Source organism: Oenanthe melanoleuca, chromosome 1 (assembly GCF_029582105.1).
Source record: "Oenanthe melanoleuca isolate GR-GAL-2019-014 chromosome 1, OMel1.0, whole genome shotgun sequence".
Lineage (NCBI taxonomy): Eukaryota > Metazoa > Chordata > Aves > Passeriformes > Muscicapidae > Oenanthe > Oenanthe melanoleuca.
Genome location: NC_079333.1, coordinates 91,088,868 through 91,107,684, shown reverse-complemented (window position 1 = coordinate 91,107,684; position 18,817 = coordinate 91,088,868). Strand labels below are relative to the sequence as shown.

The 18,817-nt window shown below is 38.1% G+C and overlaps 1 protein-coding gene across 1 annotated transcript in view; it reads left to right on the top strand.

Annotated features, from left to right (window-relative positions):
• The first annotated feature begins 8,710 nt into the window (after nt 1-8,710).
• PUDP (pseudouridine 5'-phosphatase) overlaps nt 8,711-18,817 on the top strand; it is a 61,751-nt gene continuing 51,644 nt past the window's right edge. Inside the window, exon 1 of the mRNA XM_056485671.1 lies at nt 8,711-9,085. Coding sequence (XP_056341646.1) covers nt 9,007-9,085 — 79 coding nt within the window. The 5' untranslated portion in view covers nt 8,711-9,006. The remainder of the gene's footprint in view (nt 9,086-18,817) is intronic.

The window sequence follows — 18,817 nt, the reverse complement described above, 5'->3', positions numbered from 1 at the left end:
ATGATAAAATAAGTATATGTATGACAAAATATAGATAAAATGAATGAAAAATTGTCTATGCAAATTAGCATGACAATTCAAGGCATTTGATATGGAAAACCAAAATGCAGTGTATAAAGATCTATTCATTCTAACTATAACAGTATGCAAAAGATTACAATGAGTTAATGAGTGTAAAAATAAACATCTTCTCATATTCAAATTAGAGTTCTGAATCAAGACTGAATAGAGGGTGTTTGCTTGTTTGGTTTTCTTTTCCATGTTTGATTAAACGCCACTAAATGGTGCTAAAGTGACAACTACTTGCTGAATTCAAAGCCTAAGCAGGAGTGAAAACTGAAATGCCAACAGGGAGGCTTGCATTTAGCCATGGCAATAGAGTACTATGCTACCCAGTAATGTATTCTCCAACAATCTGTGTTACTTAATGGATTATATTATTCTTTTTGGCCAACAGGTGCTTTTGTGGTTTGGGTTTCTTTTTCCACACAGATATGAACACAGAGTTGGATATGAACACAGAGTCCATTTTTTTTCTTTCATAATATGGTAGACACATTATTTTTTAAGGTACTTTGGACTTCTGGTCACAAATGTGAGTCAGTATCTACTGATTTATTTATGAATATTTATATGTATAAAAGAGTGCAATTTGTTGAACTGGAAAAGAACATTATGTTTTTAATTAGTGTTTGGGATGAAAAGGAGGAAGAACGAAGCATGATTCAATATACTGGAACTTAGTGGTAAGGCAGAGCTGCAGCGGGGCAGACCCTTTGTTTCAGTTCATCAAAACATCTCTGCCCAAGTTTTAGACGTTTAGGATCCAACCTTACCACACCACTAAATGTTGATCTACCATGTACGGTACAGTGTCCTGGTAAAAACAAAACATGATACACTCTATCTTGGGTTGCCTGGGTGCTGGTGCACATGTAAATACTTCTGCTTCCACATAAATCTGCTAATACAAACTTGCATTTTACTTAGATTTGAATGAAACATACCTGCAACAGAGCTGAAATGAACCAAAGGGTATTTGTTAACTTCCTATCATAGTGAAACCCAAGCAACATGGCTAATATCAAAGTATATTTTTAAAAGACACTTACCTAGAATTTAAAGATAATAGTTTTGCTTTTCTAGGAACTTTGTACAAATTGGGTTATTGGATTCTAGAGAACATGAACAAATCTTCAGTGAAAAAAGATGCTTAAACTTCATTCTTCAGCTTAGTGCAAAACAACAGTGCCAAGTTTTCCTCTGCAAGTTCTGCAGTCATGTAGGTATCTTGATAGTCATTACATGTATTTGTGAAATCTGTGGCTTGTAGAGGACTTTATACAGTTCTGAGGAAGCTCCAAAGGCTTTTATACACAGAACTCTACGACACTGGTTTTGGTCTAAAGGTTTTTTTTAATGATTGTGATTAACTTTTGTTTAGACTTACATATTGGAATTTAGCTAGAAGAACATGTTTGGTATGCCATGCAAGAATAAAGATTCAGGTTTTGGATTTGCTGTAACCATAGTTTCTGAATATCAAATAATACTGGTCTGAGCTGCCATGAGTCATAAACAGAACTGGATTTTTAAAGAAAGATGGGCTTGAATAGGAAGAATATTTTTCATTTGATCTACAAGGTAATTTATTTTATTTACTGGATGTAATGCAGTCAGAAAAAGCATATGGATATTCAGGTCCCCACACTGTCAGGCCCTCCAAGAATCAACAATCATCCAAATACTGAAAAATTGAGAACAGGCAAGGTTTTACTTCATTTCCACCAACTTCAAAAAGTATCATCACCCTAGCTGATGCTGATACAAACTTGGTGACAAGTATGCCACATCCTGAGTGAAGCTCTATGCCCCCTGAAGCCTGTAGGCTTTTCTCTATGCTCTGCAAACCCAGAATACACCCTAACCATGCCCCATTTCATGACCACAACACAAGCTTAGTTTTAGCATGGCACATTAGGATATATAGCCATCTTAATATTAAAAGTCTTGTTAATAGCTTTTGGAAAATTGCATTAGTCTAATTCTTCCAGATGAGAGCATAATTATTGGCATAAAAAGGAAAAGTCAGTGAAAAACAGATTATGTAGCCAGGCTGTCAAACATAGTCATTAATATAATACTTATCCCCTTCTACTTTTAGCAGTCACCGGCCTAAATGACACATACAACATTTCTGCAACAGGGATACAACAATTCATTCTGTAGCACAGAGTCTTGCAGATATCTGCCTCATTAGGCTTGCATGATAGCAGTTTTTCATACTTAAAAATGCGTAAAGAGATTTTGAACTGTATGAAGAGGTAATAAACTCTTAATGGGCTAGAGATATTTTCCCTGATCTCTTTCACTGAAGTATGATACTGATTCCTCTTAATTAGAGAAACTACATATGGAATAGAACCATAAAGAAAATTTTAAATTGGACAAATAGCAACAAGAGTTTTGAGCTTTTGGCTTGGTACAACCTGACTAATCAGCAGTCAAAACCAAACTATGGCAAAGACAGTAATTCAGCTCTTATGTTAAATCAAAGGTGTTGATGTATCTGGGACTATATCAGCAGTCTAATAGCAAAAAATTACCTTCCATTTGCCATTTATAAACCCCACAGCTACAATAAATGTATCTGCATGCTGGACTTCTCTAAGGATACAGAAAACATAATATGCTGAAGAGCAATCAAAATGCTAAAAAGCTTCAGAAAGCATAACTTACAACAATAGCTTAAAGAAATTAAATTTGCAAAATACAAGAGTAGAGGGAAAACACAGGATATCTTAGCAGAACAAAAGATTTATTGAAAGATTCATAAAATTTTAGGCAAAATGTTTGGACAGTTTCTTTAAGCCTATCCAATTCTATTGCAAAGAATTCATCTAGATCTTGAATGTCTCTTATGGTCTTACCTCTATGTAAGGACATGAAATGGAAATCTAGAGCTCTTGCAAACCTGCAGTGTCACTGTAATCAATCATTCACCTTACAGAGCTCAAGGTGAAATGTTTGAGATTACCTGATTAAGTGGAGCTAGCTGTCTTAGGGAAAAAAGTCAGGGCCTGATTGGCTTGACAGCACTTGAACTTCATTGCATTCTTCTAGGCATTCCTAATATCTAACCATCTAACTGTATCAGTAAATACACAAGTATTTACACTGGTCTTACTTGTTTCATAAATATTTAATGAAAACAAGTGTCTGTTACTGGTCTTCTACAAAGAACATTAAAACTACAAGTCTAAAATAATAAAGCTACATCATTTCCTCATCTGTTTTGTTACAATACATTGAACCTAACTCCTTAAGATAGGTAAACATAAGCTGAACTTAAATAAGTGGGCAGCCTAGTGATGTCCTCACCAAAAATTAATCAGTGTCTTACACAGCAATGGTCACAAAGCATATTTGCCATTATTGCCTGTGCACAAGAGCATATTCTGAGATATACTACCAATACATTTGCGTGTCTGTACATGGGAGCAGGAAAACCGTACAATAACTTCTGGGGCAAGAGAATTAAAAAAATTTAATGATGACTTGGTTGGGAGGTATACTAACTCCAGCACCCAAGGAAAAGTCCCAACTCCCATAGTAAGAACATTCTGGATGTCTAACACAACTGCTGCAATGGGGACTCAAGAAGCTGGCTAATTCTGTTTGGCACTGCCCCTTCTCCTCTTTCCACCATTTCTGCTTCCCAAGTTGCTACTTCATGTGTATCAGCAAGTACCATTGCTTTTCTGCCTAGATAATTCTAGAAGCTGAGACCACCAGAATCACTGCAAAGAAAAAAAGGTCACAGTACAGTATGATAGCTGGCCTCCAGCTGCCTCCCTGCACTCCCCAGGCTGCCAGCATGTTCTCCCTGATCATGCAGACATTCTGGGCTGTGTCAGCCACTTCATTTACTTCTACTCAACTCTTCTGGATAGATACAAACTTTTAAGGGCACACAGCCACAGGGTAGGCAGAATGTCTGAGCTCTGGAGATTCAACTCCACAGCTTGTTGCATCCCAAGTAGGGAACATGCATATAAAACCTGGACATGGAGCAGCATGACAGATCAGTGGCTTAGAGACCTTGTAACACTGAGAATTGCAATTCTTTCTCTCTCTTCCCCATCTGAAGATCTAATTACCACAGCCTTTGAAAAGGTTGAGCTTAGGAACCCAAGACTGAAAGGGACCACTGGACGGGTGACTGCATTCAGTTTCACCTTTACTGCCAGCAGCCAAGTGATAGATGATTTACTCAGAAAGGTTCACAGAATGTGCATTCCACATGTCAGTACAAATACAAAACTTTTCCTATAATCTGTAACAATCAAACTGTAGTAAGATGAACAAAAAAGCAATTAAATCAACATGCAGACAAAAAAATAAAAACAAGTCAATAACAAATATTTTAGGTTCCTGTAGCAATGGCAAGTTAGATAAATAAAGTTACACAGCAAACCATATCATAGGAAAAATAAAGCAGGATACAACACTTCATATCTTATCAGAGGATGCAATCTCTTCTGTCCTAATCTTTCTGATAGTTTAAAGCTAAACAGGACCCAGCTATTCGGCACTTCAGGATTTTCATTACAATGACGCTGCTGATTACCTGAACAATTTGCCTGTGTACAGCCAGTATTTTATTAGAAGACCAAAAAGTATGCCAACAAGCTAAGTCACAATCCATAAAGGAGAGTAAATAGTTCTCAGTGACCTTAACAGAAGCAAAAAATGTCCCTAAAGCATGATATTAAGGCTTCCTTTCCCAGCTTCAGAAACTTTGTTCTGTTGGACAATCCCATCAATAATATAGCAACTGACATCTAAAAATATCAAAGCATTACTCCCTTGTTCCCTCCTGTGTGCTTGGTTAGCTCTCCCAGAATTTCACCTCTCAGTGTTGCTTAAGAACCTTTTTAAGTGCCTCATCTAAATTTATTGAGATAAACACAAGTGAGAAACACAGATCTTCATTCTCCTGCAGCGTAACACATCATCTTCCACGCCTTTGTAATTAACACACTTGTAATTGGTGGTCAATACCAAAATCTAGAAAACAGATGGCTCTCCTATCCCTGCTTGCTTAGCTGAGAGAAGACACACATGATTGATTAAAAATGCATATACACTTGTTTAACTTAGGTAATCAATAAAACATGACCTAGATCAGGAGTTGCATGGTACTATTTAATTGCTTTAAGATATATGGTCATCTTCCATTTTGCCCCTATAAAAACATGAACTGAAACAAGACAATTCACCTAATTCATAATCTTAAGGTGAAAAGCTCATGTTTGGTGACATCCAGCACTGAGAGGGGTTTCATTTTCTGTAGGCTTATCAGCTTAACTATAGCAACTGTTGCTGATACCTGAATTTGCATTTAATTCTAAGTCACTCCAAGTAATTTGTTACTATTAGTGGGTTTAACAGCTGTTTATGTAAATCATTATGAAAGCTTTTAAATTACTGGATTTATTCAAGTCTTAGATTCTTTTTTAATATTCCAAACAAAATGGATTATAATCTGTTTATCCTCTTTGTCAAGGTGCCTGCAGAAAAAGAAAAATAAAGTCAGTCATTTCTGTGTGAAACACATAGAGCATGATGCTCCCATGAATGGCATAAGAAATTGGTAAGTGAATCCATGCTTTGAGCACAATATGAAAGTGAAATAGGAAACTGCAATTACTGAATGAAATGCATTACCTATGAAAACACTTAAGCATATTCTGAAGCTATTACTTTTCCAGGAAAGAATTCACTCATATAAATTTCAGTGATGTACAAAACTTTCAGCATCAAAGTAAAGAAAAACTCAAACAAATATAGAAGTTAAAAAAAGGTTTAGAGGACTGAGTACATAAAACATTGTGTTGCATACTTAATAACCCCATGGCATCTGAGTATTTTCACTTTATCTCACATTCAAGAACAATAAAACTAGTGAGATTTTAACATATTATTATGAAACCAAAGAAAATAGATTTGTTTGCCATTAAGTAGGGCTACCTATAGGCAGCTAATTTAAAGTTGTTTAAAAACCTGGACATCCAGATATATATGTACCATATAACACCATATATCTGCTTTGGTGTATGCCCAGATAGCAACTTTCATTAATTTTAAAAATGTACATGAAGTTAATTGTGTTCTTCAGACTTTCCAGGATTCAAGTCTAGTTACAGAATTACATCTTGGTTATAACATCCAAGTTCATTCTTCTCAATAGGTATACATCAGGTTTGTAGGAATATAATTAATTACTGGTGTTCGTAGTTACTGCAACTCAACTAAATTATGCTTCCCATAACTCTAAAGCTATTGAAGTCCTTATAACTCAAAGCCAGCTTCAAATAAGGAATAGAAAAATAGCAGCAAACAAAAAAATTAATTGCACAATTCTCAATATAAAATTTTCATTCCTTTTCAAGACAAAAAAAACCCAACAACAAAACCAAATACTACCGGTGAGTCATTAGATACAGATATTTAAGACAGCTCAAATAAAACTTAGATCAGCACATTCTCTTATTTGTCTAGAAAACTATGCTCCACCATGAATTAAGAGCTGCTTGGACTTTTACTTCATTTCATTACATTAGTAAAAAGACTTAGTCACACAGAATAAACCTAAACAGTTGTCTATCTTGGGAAGACTTTCCTGTGTTTGAATACAGCTTTGAAGAATCAAGTAAGCTAACATCACACTGATTATCACTGATGAGCCAGAGCAAAGCAAAGAAAATTGAGGTCACCAGCCTGTCAGTAAAGTGACAGTCTTGAAACGTGTACCATAGCATTTTTAAACGAGACCACTTAACCCTAAAAATGTTCAGCTTCTGTATTACACTTTAATTTTGTGGGCTACTTTCACATAGATTGCCTATGATTTATTCCACTTTAAACACTCAAAAGTTTTGCAAAACCCTTGTTCCCTCAGATGAACTGGGAATTTACATGCTAAAAACAGTGATTTTCTCCCCTTTTTAGGAGGCTAGAAGCAATGGAAGTTGTAATCAAATACTTTTTTCTAATTAGAACAACAAATCAAGGTAATAAGAAAAGCTACATCCATTGAGTAACAAAAAAAGATTTTACTCTGTCACCATGTATGCAATTAAAAAACAGCTTTTTAGAATATTTGCTAATTATAAAGTTGATAAATCTAACACTGTCATACAACATCATTACCCATCCTCTTTAAATATTTGTCACACATGTATACTCTTACAGCAGAATCACATTCTTTCTTAGAACAACATTATCATTGTAAGTATTTAAATTACTATTTTTAACTCCCTTTAAGAGTTGAACACTTTTTTTGGCATACTCTATTTAGGATTTTACCTTTACTGATTCTATCTATGTTCCCACCTAAGTGTGCTACAGAAGAACTATAAACATTTGCTAGAAACAAAACTGGAATATTGACTTGTTGCACAGTGTTTATTGCAGAAACAAAACAGCCATGGGCATTTTTAACACTCATCTATTGTAAGGTTACAAAAAAAAAATTATCTGAAAGCTCAGGAACCATTTTCTTAAATCTACACAGGGATCAATTTCATGACTACACATGGAAGTTTTAAAAGACGTTGAAGGTATTGTGCCCAATCCTTTTCCTAGCCTACACAGACAGGGCCTAAGCATCATTATCATTACAGAATGAGACGAGATAAAAAAAGAGAAAACCAACCCAAAACTCAAAAAAACTTTGTTTGAAAGTCAAGTTTTATTATTCAAAAGGTACAAGTAAAGGCCAAGAATATTTTATTTGTCTTCTTATTTCGCGAATAGGAGAAGGTATGAGGAGAATTCTGTGTCTACACTTCACACAAACATAGGGTGAGTGTACTTGCAAGGGACAGGTTTTGAGATGCTTAATGAGATGAAATTAAATTTTAAGTATAGCTATGTGACACCTACAGTTAAGGCTTTAAAAGGAGCCACTAATTTGCTAAAATGGTGAAACATCGTCAATTCAAATGCAGGCACTGTTAGGAAAAAAGAACTGCTGCAAGGCCTACCTACAAATGAGACAGGGCTTCTCCTATATGAAGCTGCAACTAACCAGTGACCTGACACAGAAAGGCACACAGCACACATCTTCACGCCAGTATGTCACCTTGGGAGCCTGACACTGCTCTTCTCATGTCTGCCTCTGCAACTGGTGCTTCAATGAGCTTGATGCTCAGTGGAGTTACCTGCATGAAAAAACACAAAAGGGAAAACTTGAGGCAAGTGCCCTCTTTTCCTCCCAGCTGCCCAGTAAAAATCAGACTATGTGTCCATGCAGGAAGATTTTGCTTCAACTCAAGAACAGTCTTGTTTCTTGAACATCAGAACTTCTTGAATGTTTTAGAAGAAACACACAACACCCAAACCAGCCTTCAATTAACCATTCTAGCACTCAGCAACCTGTAAGAGAAAGATCTACTCCTTCCTCACAGATTTCTTCTCACCGTTACTTTACTCTTTTTTGTTTCAACTACAGTCTGGTGTTAATATTACCCCTGTAAATTTCTACACAGACACACAGAGAAGACACTGTCTAATGCATCAACTTGAGAGCAACTCTTCCACCTCCCGCCAGCAGCACCAAACGGGATTTAGGAAACACAAAACAGGTCAGGTTGGAAGGGACCAGCGTGGGTCGTCTGCTCCAACCACCCTGCCTACGCAGGGTCATCCCAGAGCACAGAACTGCATGCAGATGGTTCTTGAATATTTCCAGAGAGGAGACTCCACAACCTCTCTGGGCAAGAAGCGCTGTTCTGCTAGACGCCCCAAGAAAAGAAATGGACTTTGCTTTAAAAGCAGAACAAGACGGACCAAAAGCGCCGCTAGCCGGGCCCGCCCCAAGGTGCTGCTAAAACCGCCGCCCGTCCCGACCGCCCCGTGCTGCTCCCGGCCCGGCCAGCCTCGCCCCGCGCGGGCTCCATCTGCCCCGGCTGCTGCTGCGCTCCGCTGCTCTGTCTCGCCATGGCCGCCTCCTCCTCCCCGGCGGCCGCGCTGCGCCCGGTCACTCACCTGATCTTTGACATGGACGGGCTCCTGCTGGGTGCGTAGCCTGACCCCTCTCCCCTCCCGGCCGGGCCCCGCTGCGGCGGCTTCCGCCGCGCCGCCAGGCCCGGCCCGCCTGTCCGGACAGCGAGGGGCCGTATCTGGCGGCGGGCAGCCCCTGTCCCTTCCCTTCCCTTTCCCCTCCGCCTCCCGCGGCCTGAGCGGCCCAGGCTGTGGCTGCTCATTCACGGCCTCCTCGCTCAGGGCGAGCAGCCAGAACGCCCCGGGCGGCGCTGCTAAAACCAGAGTAAAGGGATTAAAGCAACAGGAAACGAATTAATGCCTTCCCCTCCTTCCGCTACTTGCTGCCTTTCGGGGGCAGATTTCGCCTTAAAGTAACAGACCCGGGGCTGAATGTGAACGGGGCACTTGTTCTGGCTGGCGGAGGGCTGGGCGAGGTTGGGGTGGCTGTGGGGGAGCGGTGGAGGGGCAGCTGGGGCTGAAGCCAGGGAAAGCGGCTATGGAGGGGAACGGGCAGGCTGGGGCTGAATCCAGGGAAAGCGGCTGTGGAGGGGAACGGGCAGGCTGGGGCTGAATCCAGGGAAAGCGGCTGTGGAGGGGAACGGGCAGGCTGTGGGGGAGCGGTGAGGGGCAGGCTGGGGCTGAATCCAGGGAAAGCGGCTGTGGAGGGGAACGGGCAGGCAGTGCGGGGCTGGGGGAGCCCCGGGCCGTGCACCGCCGGAGCCCTGGAGCAGCGGGTCTCGGACAGCAGGACGGCGCTCGGCAGCATTCAGAGCTATTATCTCCGCTGAAGAGCCTGATAGTCTTCTCTTAGTTTTGGCATCAGCAGACTTTCTGCTTTGCAGTGTTGTTCCGTAACCTGACACTTCCCCGGCTACAGCTCCATTGCCTTTTGAAGTTTGAATAATCGCTATAACTAGGACAGGGTTTAAGTCTGCTCTTAACTGTTCACGGAATCAGGACCCTCTGCTGAGGAATAGTGGAGTATTTTGGTATGTGACTTAGTTCTTGAAATAGCCCATGTGAGTTATCACAGAGGAAGCAGTTCTGGATGTAGGTGAACTCATAAAAGGTGATCTGGAGGTGTTTGCCTTCTTTCGGCCAGAAATGTTCAGTTTCTGGAACACTGCTGTGAAGTCTGGTGAATTACGCTGTGTTTCCAAGAAATGTGCACTTTTCCCTCCTTCAGGGCTATAGGTGGTGAAGGTGATTCACACCTTTTAAAACAAAAAATGGCTATGCTATGCAAAACAGTGATTGAGTTATTTTAGTTGCATTTTCTATTTCATCACTGGTGTCTCAAATAGCCTGGGGATACACACAAACACACATGCACATGTTTGTAATCCTATAATCCAGAACCAGTTATTTTAATTGTCTCTTTAGAAGTTTCAGGAAGGCCTTTTTTAGTTACTACTGCTCTCTGTCAGAACCTGGAAATCTGCTTCACACACAATATTCATCTTAAGAGGACCATATTGGTAATGGTACATGTATATGATTTCTTCTGTTTTAAAAAGTTACATTTAAAGTTGTATATTGTATTTCAGAAATCTTTCAGCTGCAAGGAATTAGACTGAAAAGAATTCTTCAAGGTATCTTCCAGTACATGAGTGAAAGTGACACTACCTTGGTGATTTTCATGAGGTGCACTTCATTTCAGAGGACTTTAGTATGTTTCAGCTTCTGAATACTATTAAACCTTTAACGTTTTTGGTGAGCCTGTTTGTTTCATGATGAGCAGTGACGCTTGGGAGGCAAAAAGGCAATCAGGAGACTGCTTCGACTTCCAAGATTTCTAAATGTTTCAAGAAATTTGGAATAATTTGGGGGACAGGATGATAAAAGGCATACAGAAATTAGATTAATTCTGCCCAACCTATCTACTGTAAATCTTCTGAATGAGACAAATGGTTATGTTGATGTTAACCTGCATAACAACCCCGTAATTTTTTCATGAAATCTTTAATGTGTCACATGGTGTTCACTAAAGGTGATAAAATTAATAACATAGATATTTCAAGAAGCTACAGAAATAGGCCCAAAATTGCTTCCTCTCAAAGAGCACAAATAGAAGTTTTGGTATTGAATATCTATTATTACTAACTTTTTAAAGTGCCCCCATAGTTGGTTGCAATTTTTAGAATCTGAAGCTTCAAGTTTTGCAAAAATTTTTCCCAATGAAGTAGTGTCTGCAAATGTACATGACTATTTTTAGATGTTTTCACCTGAAGCCTTCTGATTTTATAGAATAAGTGTAAATTGATCTATAAATTATGAGAATGCGCATTAAATTAATCTGATGTAGTGTGCCATGAACTTGCTTTCTGTAATTGGCTTCTGTAATTTGCTTCTGATTAAAGAAGGTAAGATATCTTCTGATAGAAAGATTTCCAAAGTCTTTGTGAGTGTAAAATCCTTAAATGAGGTTCGAGGTATTAACAAGGTTCTCGACTTTGGAAACAAACCAAATATTACCCTATAGAACCTCATCTTATACTTTACTGGCTGGTGCTTGGCTGTGTGAAAGTGCTAAGTCTATCAACTGATATTTTATCTCCCCCTTCCCTTTGTAACATAATTGAGACTGATTAAGTTGTCCTTGAGTCACACCTTGATATATCAGCTTACTTTCAATACCAAAGTTACTGCATCTGAACTGCCTGTCCAAATACTTCAACCCTTTAATTCAGAGTCCTTCTGTATCATTGTTTTAAAAGTTATCTAATACCAATTTTATCTGCATTTATAATCAATGCAATCTACCCTTTTTTTTTTTTATTACCTAATCTTTTTCTTTGAGTTCTTGGATGAAATCTTAGGGGTTTTGCCTATCATTCTAGTTGCGAGGAAGTTATCACTGTAAAGCAATGTGCTCATTTTGTAAGTGAAGTATGTGACAGCACTTCCAAATACCTTATTTTTAATAGGTAAAATTAATTAAAGGACTTATTTTTTATAGGTAACTCCCACTGTAATAGAAAAACAGGCATTGTGTTAATGTACAGCAGTTGCATTCCGCTTTGTTTTGCATAGAATAGTAAAATATCTCAGGTTAAAGGGACACATAATGTGAATGACTGAGGCATGGACTCAGACCAGCAGGGAATCTGAATCATTTATTCAAAGAAATGATTGGCTTTATGCACTTTTCAAGGCACAGTATTCCTTACATGGTAATTCTCACTAGGTGACCTATCCTGTGTTGCAACATCAGCAGCACACTTTCTAAATGCCCTTCTGTGGGGTGATCACGCACTGTTCACCTGTCTGTCAGCTTGCAGGCTCCTCTCCGTAGGGCTCTATGCATGGCATCTCCTGCCAAGGTCAGGCCAGCTCTCTGCTGCCATGTGCTTCTGCAGAGTGCCACAGCCTGCAGCTCAGCTCCAGCCCATCTCTGCCCAAAACACAAGGATCATTGAGTCCAGCTGCTCACAGGACTTCTGAAAACTAAATCATTGGACTAAGAGCCTTGTCCAAATGCTCCTTGAACTCTGACAGCCTTGGTGCCATGTTGACTGCTTGGGGGGAGCCTGTTCCAGTGACTGATCACCCTCTCATGCAGCTTCATTAATTAGCATAGTTGATTAGTGGTTCACTAGTGTAGTAGAAACCAGAGGAAAAGAAAAAGGCTGCATCTTATTTTTTGTTGTACTGCTGTACTTTCTCAAAAAAACCCCAAAACAAACAACAAAAAACCTTCAACAAAATCCCCCAGCACTGCAATTAAAGCATTACAATTCTTAAGTTAAATTTCTACTTGATTTCCTTCAGCAAATAATAACATTAAATGCTCAGAATAGTCGATTGCTTTTTCTTAAAATGCGGTCATCTGTTCCTGCATAAGAGTACTGTTTAAACCACTAGTATGTGGTGTAGTTAAAAATATTAAACTTACTTATGTATGCACTTACTCAACACATAGTACACAGTTAACAGATAATAATGACAACAACAGAAACTAGAGATGTTTGATACCTAAATAAATCCTGTTGTTATAGTTGTACAGTTTGGATCCTGGCATTTTGTAAAAGCATCCAAAATCAATGCTAGAGATAGAGAAGGAAAAATGTATTTAACTTGTACAAAATATACAACTAGAGTAATGCCCCTGCCCCCCAACCTCTTCCCCCCAGGATCTGTTTTATAAACTTTCTGCATAAGTTTTTTTTTTTAAGCTATGACAAGTGGTTTTGTTATATAATTGTAGCCAATAGCTACAAAACATAGATAGGATTGAATGTTGCCTTTGTTGATCTGTGATTAAACTTACAGGGGGCTGAAAATATTTAAAATTCTCTACAAACTGCATGTATAACATTAGCCTTTCCCAGCTGACAAATGAACTTAGGAAGATGGCTGCAAAGATAAGATGTTTCTTAGCATTGTGCTTAAAGCTGAACTAAAACTAAACTAACATGCAAAGAACATGACTGTTTATATAGGAAGTATAGGAAGTTTAGTATTTATTTTTAAATTCCTGCTAGGAGTAGGGATTGTTTTATGTAAATCATTATCCTTGCCAGTGCCCCTTAGTGTTGGAAAAGAGTATCTTTACATGAGATAAGTGAGTGTGTTCAAATATGATGGTTCCTAAAGCAGCTTAGTTTTGCAAGATACCTTCACCATAACTCAAAGTTATGTTGGACTGTACAGGCACAGGTATGCTTGTGACCATTTCTAGAGGGATGAAAAGTAGTTAAGGCAGCTGGGATCAGAAGTTGCTGCTTTCATAGCTGCTGTCTCCTTTGTGTGAAGACTGCTGTGTTATGTGCAACTTCTAAAGCACTCCTGCAAGGCTGGCCAGACAGGTCATTTTTGGTCTATAATACAGAAGAAATTAGTTAAATTCGTTGTAGTGTTGTGAGATTCACAAGAATTTCAACATGTTTTCTTTCTCCCCAGTGTTAGCTACTCATTGTCACAAGGTCAGAAGTGAAAAATGAACTCTTACTTTCATTTTATTGCGCGAGTTGCCTAGGAGATGGCTGTTACAAGAAAACTGATGAGAGTTCCGTGCTGGAGTTTGCTTATGTGCATGCTGACTTTTATTTAAAACAGCTTCCTGTTTCTTCTGCATCCAAGCAAATAACACCAGTTCAATTAAACATCATTCCTCTCTAGATTGGTTATGTTATGCCTTAAGTGCAGGAATTAATCTTCTTAGGCTACAACCTGGCAATCTTTGTAAGCCTATTTTCTGCTTCTCTGTAGTGGAAACTTACTTTCTTGTCATTCTCACTTTCTGTCTGATTTTCAGAACAAGGAGTGAAGGGAAATACTCTCTTGCCCCTGTGATCATTTGAAAGTTGTTGCAAAACTAAAGAGATTATGAATATTATTAGATTAAAATACCCTTTAGATGCTTCATGAGCAAATCTCGGGCATAAGTGAAACAGCTCTTCATTGAGAATTAACTAACCATAAATACAGTAAATAAGATTTGTCATATGCTTGAATGCTAACGTTTTAATTTAACAGCAAGGAAATTTTTGACAAAAACATAACAAATATACTAACCCAGAGTCTGACTTCTGTTATTCCCTAGATTGATTTGCAAATTGCCCATCCACACCGTTGTTTGTTACTTGTGGTTAGAATAATTCAGAACCAGAGCTAAGTTCAGTGTTCAACAGGGTTTTTTTTTGTGGGTTTTGGTTTTGATTTCTGTATTGGCTACCACATTTCAAAATGCCATGGGCAGCATTAACAAGGATAATTTTTTCTTCTTGAGAAACTAACCAAGCAATGCTTCCAAGCTGAAAGATCCATTACTTCATTTTAATATTGCACAGAAATTAGACACAAAGGCAATTTTTGGTGCTTGTTTATTAGTTGCCCCAGACTCAAAGTATTTGGTGATAAAGGAAAAAAAAAAAAAAAAAGAGAAACCACATGCAAAACAAGTTAATCTGAAGAGTTTTCCAGTTTCCCTTTTAATAATGTGGCTTTTATTTTCTGACTGCTACACATTTGCAATTGTAGAAAGAGCCTGTAGTAAGTGGAGAGGCATGTTTTGAAAATGCCAGGAGTCTAAAGGTTCTGTTCAGTGATTTTAGAGATACATATAGCAGTTTGACCATTTGTAAAAATTAGTCTCTTCCTGTGCCTAAAAGCAGGTTTTCAAATCTGTTTGTAGATGATAAGGATTTGTTGCATACATAAACAGTTTTGTGTATAAAGTTCCAATTATTTTGCTTTGAATGTAAATAATAAGGTGTCATAAATGGAACAGAATTTCACACAAAGAAAAGGTGCATAGAATTTTCCATTATAATAACACAATTTCTAGGTGCTGTATTCCAATTTTCTTCTTACCTAAGAAGAAAAACAGCATTAACAAGCCTGGATTTATTATTCTACATAGTGGCAGTAGTTACACTCTGTACCATCTTGGACCCAGCTCTACCGCTCTTGTTCTGAGTAGCTGTAATTCATTCATGTAGCCTTGTTGTAGTTGGCTAATTGAGCTCTTGAGACTGGAATTTTTCAGAACATCTTAATTTGGGCAGGATGGTTTCTGGTCTCTGAATTCTGCTGGTATATTTACTCTGAGACACAGTTCTGCTCTCGAATACTGGCATTTATACTTCTAATGGAGGAGGAGGGGTAATGGTTGTTATTTTTAACTTTTTTTCTTTTATATTGGCAGCAGACCTTAATGGAGGTGCTAACTCTATGAACACACTATTACCATTGCTCTTTTTAAGACCAGGAACTATGTTAACTGAAAATATAAAAGCAATTTAGCTAAAAATCTTTTTTATTCAAATTTTATTGCATTCATTATAGACATCTCTGGCACGAAGCAGACACTGCTAGTGATTGTTGCTGCTCCTATTGTATGTTTATGTACATCTTTGTAATGATACTAATTTCTTTCACAAGACTAATGAGAATTATATAGCCAAGATAATTTTTTTCTGGCTTACAGTGGTTCTCCCAGAGGCTCCTGACCTTGACTTGTCCCTTTTTGCCCCCCGTACTTTGATAATAATGAGAAGAAAATTGTTGTTCTGACCTCAGGTTTCTTGAGGTAGTGTTAACATTCATCAAGATTTTTTTTTTTTGGTACTTAGGGGAAAACCATCCTGTATTTTCTATCTCTCTTTTTTGGTAAGTGGTGAAGGATGTATCTTTTGTAGTTTGTTTGGTTTTTTTTTTTTGTTTTTGTTTTTGTTTTTGTTTTTGTTTTTGTTTTTGTTTTTTTTTGGTTTTTTTTTTTTTTTTCTTTTTTTTAATTGATGGCTGAAAACTTTTTTAAACTTTTTTTTTTTTGGAGGGGGGGAATAATTTGTTTCTTGAAGGGTTGTATACCTGTTGACAGTTCCATTGGCTACTGATATCCATATATGTTTTCTGTTCTTGTGCAGCTTTTAATAATTTTTTTAGTCCTCTTATAATATCATATTCAGTAGTAGTTTGGCAGTATATCTGATGCTGCATTTTGGAAAAACTTTCGTCTAGGTGTACATTGCTCTTTCTCAAGTACTTTTCCAGGCTGTTTTTATATATAATAGCTGGTTTCTTTTTAAAATGTGTTCTTACTTTTCTTCCTCCTTCCGTTCTTCCTTAGAGATATATGACATGTTTTTGTAAAAGTCATCAAATAAGTGCTAATAAACTGTATCTTATGAAACAAGTTTATTTCTAGTTCTTGAATGATTTCTTTTGGGCACTGTGGGAAGAGATAGGATAGAACTGAGTTACAGACTGTGGTGCACGCTTGCAGAAGCACATGGCAGCACAAAGAAGTGCATGGCAGCACAAAGAAGTGCATGGCAGCACAAGGAAACACATGGCAGCACAAAGAAGTGCATGGCAGCACAAGGAAACACATGGCAGCACAAAGAAGTGCGTGGCAGCTCAGAGAGGTTTGTCTCCACCTGACCTTGGGGACAGGAGGTGCCCAAGCTGACAGACAGGTGAGCAGCACGTGATCACCCCACAGAAGGACATTCAGAAAAGTGTGTTGCTGATGTTGCAACACAGGATAGGTCATCTAGTGAGAATTGCCATGTAAGGAAATACTGTGCCTTGAAAAGTGCATAAAACGAGCTCATTTCTTTGAATAAATGTTTCAGATTCCCTGCTGGTCTGAGCCTGTGCCTCAGTCATTACAGGACACCACTTATGGGTTAGCACTCCAAACATTGCTTTTTTCTCTGCTGTTCATTTTTGAATTGCCTCTCCCTATGTGTGGTTCTTTTGGATAAGCTTCACATGCAGTTTTGTCTCAGGGTAGTGCGAGGCATTTGAGAGGAAAGCCCACTTTATTATTTATCAGTCCAGTCTTTCTGTCTAACATCTGTGTGAGTTTACTCACGACCTTTGTGATTATATAATAAGGAGAGTGTTGCAGTGTCTCATTCTTGCAGCTCATTAACGCGTGCTCCCTGACCTGCTGGAACAGGGCCCCGTGTCACCTTTGCTCTCCGGAGGACGGGCTCGTGCCGGGCCTTTGCAGCAGCCCTGCGCTCACACGTGCTGTGCTCACTGGGTTTGCTGCCAAGCCTGGGCTTGGGTTGTCTGCTGTGCATAAATATGAGTTCACTCCGGCTCTCTTTCACAGTGTCACCATATACAAAAAGTAGCCTGTTTATGTCAGGACATCTTTTGGAATGTTGTGTCTTCAAAATTATGTTCTGCTTTAATTGCTCCAGTTGTGTGTAATGTAAACTGACACTGAGTGCATATTCAAACCAATAGAATGTACCTTTATTTGATTACTGACCAGTAATAAGTGGGATTCTAATTTTTGGATTGGTATGTTTTAAGGGTTTGACACTGGTACTGATCATTTGGGAAAACTTGTGAGCAAGAGGTAAAAACTGTACTAGTACTAGAAGAATAAAGTGAAATATAATGTGTGTTTAATGAAAAAAAAATTAGGATTATAGTGTATCAGAAGGTTTGAAGTACGAGAAATCAATGGTTTAAGTATACTGAGACATATTTCATTTGAGTAAATTTTTCTGTGGTAATTTTTTTTTTTTTCTTTTTTTCTTTTTTTTTCTTTTTTTTTGTAGTTACATACAGAAACCTCATTTGACCTGTGTGTCCAAGGCAAAAGAGTATACTTATGCATGCCTGTAAAGTGACATAACCTTGGGTAAAGTCAGTATACTGCTACAGGATCATTATTACAAAAAAATTACACCATGTGAAATGGTGGATCTTTTCATGCTAGGACTGAGTCTTCTCTATAGCATTATATTATTACTGGACTAACAAAATGTTCTTTGCTTTATGGCTCAGGGGAGATGGAGCCATAAAGAGCTTATCACAATGTAATAAATTTCTAGTCTTTAAAAATTAAAAACAGTGTTTCATGGGGAACATGTCTCAGGAAAATTAAAGTATTTGGGCCACTAAGGTATTGTGTATATATCTAATTGCTATTCTGCTGCCTAATAACTTGCACTGTTATTATTGTTGTAGATCATATTTTATTATATTTATCCTTCTACCATTTTTAATTTAAATGTTCTCATTTTTCATTAATGAAGGCATCTAGAAGTAAAGAGCAAGAAGTAGTGTTTCTGGTTTTGTGTGTTCTAAAATGTCAAATGTTTTATGTGTCAGTTAATTGCAAATTGTAGAGTATTGCAAAATTTAATTTCTTGAAGTGTTTCATTTGGATTTTATTTGGCATAGTTTACTGTTTGTCATGGCTTTGCCTTTTTCAAAATGGAAATGAACTATTCTCCTTCATTCTTTTGCAACTTGTTATAGAAAGCAGGTAATTAGTATGTGGTTTTAACAGTAA